The sequence below is a fragment of the Salvelinus sp. IW2-2015 genome, linkage group LG1 (assembly GCF_002910315.2).
Source record: "Salvelinus sp. IW2-2015 linkage group LG1, ASM291031v2, whole genome shotgun sequence".
In the NCBI taxonomy this organism is placed as follows: domain Eukaryota; kingdom Metazoa; phylum Chordata; class Actinopteri; order Salmoniformes; family Salmonidae; genus Salvelinus; species Salvelinus sp. IW2-2015.
The window spans coordinates 21,566,962-21,573,352 of record NC_036838.1 but is presented as its reverse complement, the minus strand read 5'-3'; the positions used below and the strand labels follow the sequence as shown (position 1 = coordinate 21,573,352).

General features: G+C 49.6%; 1 protein-coding gene across 1 annotated transcript; it reads left to right on the top strand.

Moving 5' to 3' along the window:
• The first annotated feature begins 1,082 nt into the window (after positions 1–1,082).
• Positions 1,083–6,391, top strand: LOC111962415 (major intrinsically disordered Notch2-binding receptor 1-like). Its single transcript, XM_023985496.2, has 3 exons — positions 1,083–3,374; positions 4,106–4,348; positions 5,434–6,391. The coding sequence occupies exons 1-3, from the start codon at positions 1,317–1,319 to the stop codon at positions 5,626–5,628; spliced, it is 2,496 nt and encodes an 831-aa protein (XP_023841264.1). The 5' UTR covers positions 1,083–1,316; the 3' UTR covers positions 5,629–6,391.

Genomic DNA, 6,391 nt, shown 5'->3' with positions numbered 1-6,391 from the left:
CTGTGCAGGCCAGTCAAGTTCTTCCACATCGATCTCAACAAACCATTTCTAACCATTGTAAGAACCTCACTTTGTGCACGGGGAACTTGTCATGCTGAAACAGTAAAGGGTCTTCCCCAAACTGTTGCGACCAAGTTAGAAGCACAGAGTCATCTCGAATATCATTGTATGCTGTAGCATTAAGATTGTCACTGGAACTAAGGGGCCTAACCCGAACCATGAAAAACAGCCCCAGACCATTATTCCTCCACCACCAAACTTTACAGCTGGCACTATGCATTTGGGCAGGTAGCGTTCTCCTAACATCCGCCAAACCCAGCTTCGTCCATCGAACTGCCAGATGTTGAAGTGTGATTCATCAATCCAGAGAACGCGTTTCCACTGCTCCAGAGTTCAATTACAGTGAGCTTTATAACACCCCGGCCGACGCTTGGCATTACGCACGGTGATCTTAGGCTTGTGTACGTCTGTTCGTCCATGGAAACCCATTTCATAAAGCTCCCTACGAACAGTTATTGTGCTGAAGCTGCTTCCAGAGGCAGTTTGGAAGTCGGTAGTGAGTGTTGCAACCGAGGACATATTATTTATACGCGCTACGCGCTTCAGCACTTGGCAGTCCCGTTCTGTGAGCTTGTGTGGCCTACCACTTCGCGGCTGAGCCGTTGTTGCTCCTAGACGTTTCCACTTCACAATAACAGCACTTACAGTTGACCGGGGCAGCTCTAGCAGGGCCGAAATTTGGGGAATTTACTTGTTGGAAAGATGGCATCCTATGACAGTGCCACATTGAAAGTCACTGAGCTCTTCAGTAAGGCCATTCTACTCCTAATATTTCATACACCTGTCAGTAACGGGTGTGGCTGAAACAGTAAAATCCACAAATTTGAAGGGGTGTCCACATACTTTTATATATATAGTGTATAAATGCCTCATGAGCTTAGTTCATCTGTTGCACCCCATCAGAACCCAAAATATGTACTTGTTTTACTCCAGTGTTTGTTAACAATGTAAATGTTAATAAACACTGTATAGCCATAAAACATGCATGGTTAAAACTATTATTTTTATGTCATGGATGGTCAGTCCTTGCATCCATAGCTCTGTCTTTGAATTTGAGAGTGGTTACATTTCTCCAGGCCTATCCATCAGCTGTTTACCAAAACAGAGGAGGGGTGGCAGCTTTGTTATTGTGTAATTTTTTACTCAGTGTTATTCAAGTGGTAATACATTTGTGGTAATACATACATTTTCTTAAGATTTATTTTCAACCACATCCCCTGTTGATTTTGTTGTTAATTTGAAGGTGATATTGGGTCATGGCCAGTCTGCAGCAAGAGTACCCCCTGGTCCTGCTGGGGATTCTGGAGGAGCTGGCTGCTATGCGCCACTGGCTTTCCTTTCAGGACCTGTGTAGAATGGTCAGCACCCGCTTCGACCTGCAGCACCTCACAGAGCTTAGGAGTCTGCTGTTCTCCGCAGCCTGCCGCGATCCCTGTTTCCCTGCCACCCTCTTCAGAGACAGGGTCAACCCTAAGGGACTGGGGACATCGCCGATTGGCGTGGCAGCTGACATCGTCACAATATTCAACCTCATTCAAATGACGGGTGGGGTTCCTGACGAGGCCCAGGCGGCCCAGCCAATGAAAGCTCAGCTTGGCCCCAATATCGACCAATCCCCGGGGCCCTCTTTGCAAATTTCTTTGTCCATCGCTGACGAGGTGAGATTCTCCAGCCGCGATAGGGTGCGCACACTGTCAGACTCTCAGACCCTCTCAGGCCCTATCGACCAGAGCTTTCTCTGGACCAAATCAAATTACTCATTCCGCAAGCGTGCCAGTCTCCCTCCTGATCCCCTCTCTCTGGTCTCGTCATCCCCTCCAGGCCGTGCCAGGGCTGTGTCTTTCGACTGGCGCCACAACACCCCGCTGTTCGCTGGCAGTGGAAGCATCCCAGYCCAGGCCATGCAGAGCATCTACCTCCCCCTGGAGACAGACAGCGAGTCCTCAAAGGATTCCCTGAGTGGAGACTCGGCACCCAGGGATCCCGGATCAGAGCCGGGATCGCAGCCGGGATCGGAGCGGCATTCCTGCACGAAGAAAAGAGGTATTTTCAAGATGGACTTCCACAACCAGTCGCACCTTGTTCCCGAGGTGACCATTAGTACCGTGACCCCGAGAGTAGGAGTAGGAGGAAGAGGGAGGCAGGAACTTTTCACCAATCGCAGCTTCGAGATGCTCTCCAACCCGTATCCTTCGCACACTGTTGGTCAGCCTTCGCCGGACCGCCAGGCCAAGCATGAAAGCCTGGATGACCTCCAGGACTCCACATACTTTGGCCCAGGTAGTACTATTCCTGAATGGTCCCCCCTCCACCTCCAACACCCCAGGACCCGTAGGCCAGGATGGACGGACAAGAGCCTCAGTCTGGATGACAGGTTGGTGGGCTTGGATGGCTCCGAGGGCTTCCTTCAGAGACTTGCCCCCAGCCCCACCACAAACCCTGGTGAGTGGTTGCCCCCTTCAAAGGGATGGGAGGGGACCGTCAGTCCCAGACCTGAAGGAGGAGGGTGGATGGCCTGCAGTACGAGCACCCAGACAGACACCATGCCGGGCACGCGGCACCTGCGGAGCCTGGTGCACGCCGACCACCTGTCCTTCATGACCTCGATGGACAACCCCGACATGATAGGCGAGGACGACATCAGCACCATCTTCCGCTTCCTGGATGACATGAGCATGTGCGGCTCCACAGGGTACATCTGCCCCCCCGACGGGGGCCCTTCGGCAGCCCAGGACACCCCGGAGGCGCGGCGCGGCCGCCTGGGCCAGCTCCAGAGGCTCTTCCATTCGCTGGACGGCAGTGAAGATGGCGGGCTCAAGGCCAGCGTGTGTAAACTCCTCCTGAGAATGGGCCAGATCGAGCAGAGCCTGGAGTCCCTGTCCGAAGTCAAGGCCGAGATCTCCCAGGTGCTCTCCTTCCTCCAGCGGCTGGACGAGAAGATGCAGGAGCAGGCCGTGGGAGGTAGGCAGGGAGGTAGGTGGCTGGGACCCGCCAGCGGTGGTGAGTCTTCCCTGGGTGTGCTAAGCCATCCGCTCAGCCCTGGGTCTGGTGGCTCCTCTGAGCCGCAGCCCCTGTCTGTATCTGGGCATTCGTTTGGTAGCCTGGACTGGAACCGGTGGGGGAAGATGGAGGAGAACAGAGGTGTGAGCGAAACCAAAGTGGGGAAGAAGGGGGTGCTCTCTCGGCAGGCTTCTTGCAAGAGTGGCGTGGACTCCAAGCGGCCAAGCATCATCTCCATCTTGTCTGCACGGGATTGGACGGTGTCTTTCTCGAAAAGTAAAGATGACAAGGCCCAGCCCGGGAAAACAGGACAGGTACTGTACAAACTTAGTCAGTCATGCATGCATGCATTCGTTTTGGAGATTTGGATTTGGAGTGAGTGTGATAGTGTGTGCGAGTGTGAGCATGTGTGTGTGTGTTTTAGTGTGTGTGTGTGTGWTCATTTTGTTGCTAAATCWGGAGTTTAGCTGTGTGTGTCTTGTAAGGCAGTCTTAGGGTCTGGGTCTGACCTGTTACCTGCTCCATATAGTTGTATGTTGCTGTTTGGATCTAGCCTGGTCAACCAGACTGCTGCGCTTGCGTTTCGTTTCATGTGAAGTGAATGTGAGCTATCGCAAGATCAGTCTGGTTTCACAAGGCTAGTGGCTAGTTGTGTGAGGATAAGGAATTATAAACTCTGTGGATTTGGGGGTTTTAGGCAGAAATGTGAAAGAACTAGACTAATACGGAGACTAAAACAAAACTAAAGCAGAACTTGAGTCAGACATTAGCTGGCCTGTTGGTCAGACTATGTGGTTTAGGTGGTCAGTTGTTTACTTAGTCAATTATTCCCATAGCTCTTTTACTGGCAATGCAAGACTGCCTTTCAGTAATCAGTAATTCCCCACTTCTCCACAAAGGCAAGAGCAGGTTTGCTTGTGTTTATGCAGTTTGTTCACATATGTATTCCATATTTGTTCCTGCCATTATGTTTGATTTATTTTCCTCTCTTCCTCCCATCCATCCACAATTCCTCTTTCACATCTTTGTCTCACCCTCCATGCAGACGGACCAATCAAACAGCTCTGCCCAGAGTCACAAACTCCCTCCTCAAAAACACTCCCACTTGGTGYAGCAGGTGTCCAACTCTTCTCTCTTCCGTCAGAAGGATGGCGGTTTGACCAATCCAGGGGTGTCCTCTGGGTTGACCTCTGGTTTGACCTCTGACCTCCGATTGGCTGAGGGGAGAGGAGCCCCGGTCTGGACCGTGGAGGAGAGAGAGGCCAGAATGTCCCCTCTGGACCTACAGGTACTGTATATTTTGACCTTGTTGACCTTTTGGTAGCGCAGTACGACAACTGTGGGCCGCATTAAATCAACTCACGGGACCCGTCTGACCGCCAGTACGAGCTCCCTGCTTTCCAAGAGGAAATGTTTGATTGCTTTTCATAAGCACATATGTCTTATTATAATCTTATATGCTGTAAATGTTCAACAGACTGAACAAATTAGTTATTTAGTCAAGATCATTATGAGATTATACTAATACATTATACATATGACAGGTCTTTTGATGCACTATACCTGCATTATAATGCATTAAATAAAGTTGAGCTTTCTCCTAAAATTATACAATCCAGGATTAGTCAGTGAACCATCTGAAAATATAGAATCKCGTGTGGCTCAGTTGGTAGAGCATGGCACTTGCAATGCCAAGGTTGTGGGTTTGATTCCCACAGGGGACCAGTATGAACATGTATCACTCACTACTGTAAGTCTATCTGGATAAATGACTAAAATGTAAATGTAAAATGGATATCTGAACTGGCATCCAAAAAGAACTTCCAATGAATACGAAAAAAAAAATAATAATAAAATGTACCCCATTTTTCTCTCCAATTTTCGATCTCGCTGCAACTCCCCAACTGGCTCGGAAGGCAAAGGTTGAGTCATGCGTCCTCCAAAACATGACCCGCCTAACCGCACTCCTTAACACCCGCCAGCTTAACCCGGAAGCCAGCCGCACCAATGTGTCGGAGGAAACACTTTTCAACTGGCGACCGGGGTCAGCCCGAGGGCACCGGGCCCGCCACAAGGAGTCGCTAGAGCACGATGAGCCAAGTAAAGCCCCACCGGCCAAACCCTCCCCTAACCCGGATGACGCTGGGCCAATTGTGCACTGTCTTATGGGACTCTCGGTCACGGCCGGTTGTGGCACAGCCCGGGAATGAACTCGGGTCTGTAGTAACGCCTTTAGCCCTGCATGCGATGCGGTGCCTTAGACCATTGTGCCACTCGGGAGGCCCCAGTGAATAATACGTTTAATGGAACAACTGGAACGGTTATCTACTTGACTGGCATGATAGAGTGGTGACCTTATGTTTTGTCTCGTAGGCCCAGGAGTCTCTAAACCCTAATAACCTGGAGTTTTGGATGGAGGACATCTACACGCCAGGTTACAGCACGCTGCTGAGGCGCAAAGAGGCCAACCAGCGCAGAGCCAAAGCCTGCAAGCTGGGGGCGCTCATCTTCACTTCCATCACCGTCATCCTCGTCATCGTCATCCCTATCGCCACCATGAGCTCTTGAGGCTCTGTATGCATGCCAGACAGGAGACCTCCAAACAAAAATACTGATTTGATTTGTTCATTGGCGATGACGGGATGGTGGGATTCTGAATGTGGTGTTGATGTGATACTTTTTTCATATAACGGTGTAGGGGGAGTAATGTGCCCTACATTTACCATGCTCTTGCACCAGTGTACTCAGGAGAGAGTATTAAGGAAAGACCAAGCTAAACGATTGCAATTTCTTTGTGAATCTGGCGCCATGTTATTACAATCTGTTATGGCCTTATCCTGTTGCCCACATACCTTACTGGGCTAATTTCTTTCAAGCACAAATTTTAAAAATGCATAACAGTAAAAAGCACAGCATTTATGTAGGCCTACTGTCTGCCATTATTTCTCATTAAGTTATGTTGAATAAAATATTTATTTGTCATAATGGTTTTCGCTCCAATTTTGCCATCCATGTGCGGGAAATCAGTGATTTCCTCTATATTTTACTGGCTATGTCAATGCAGTCTTTTGATGAGAAACCTCCCCTGTTTGTTGATGTTGATGTTTTGGGCCTTAGGGATATGGAAAAGGAAGRCTTTGCCAGGAACCACTTTGTGAATTGAGGATTCTCTGTAATCTAATTTATGTTATACCAGTCTACCATGTTAGCGTACTGTATGTACACAGACACACACACACACATGCGTGTGCATGTACACGCACACAAACACACACGTGCATGAATGCACACACACACACACACGTCACATTGACACATACACTACATACAA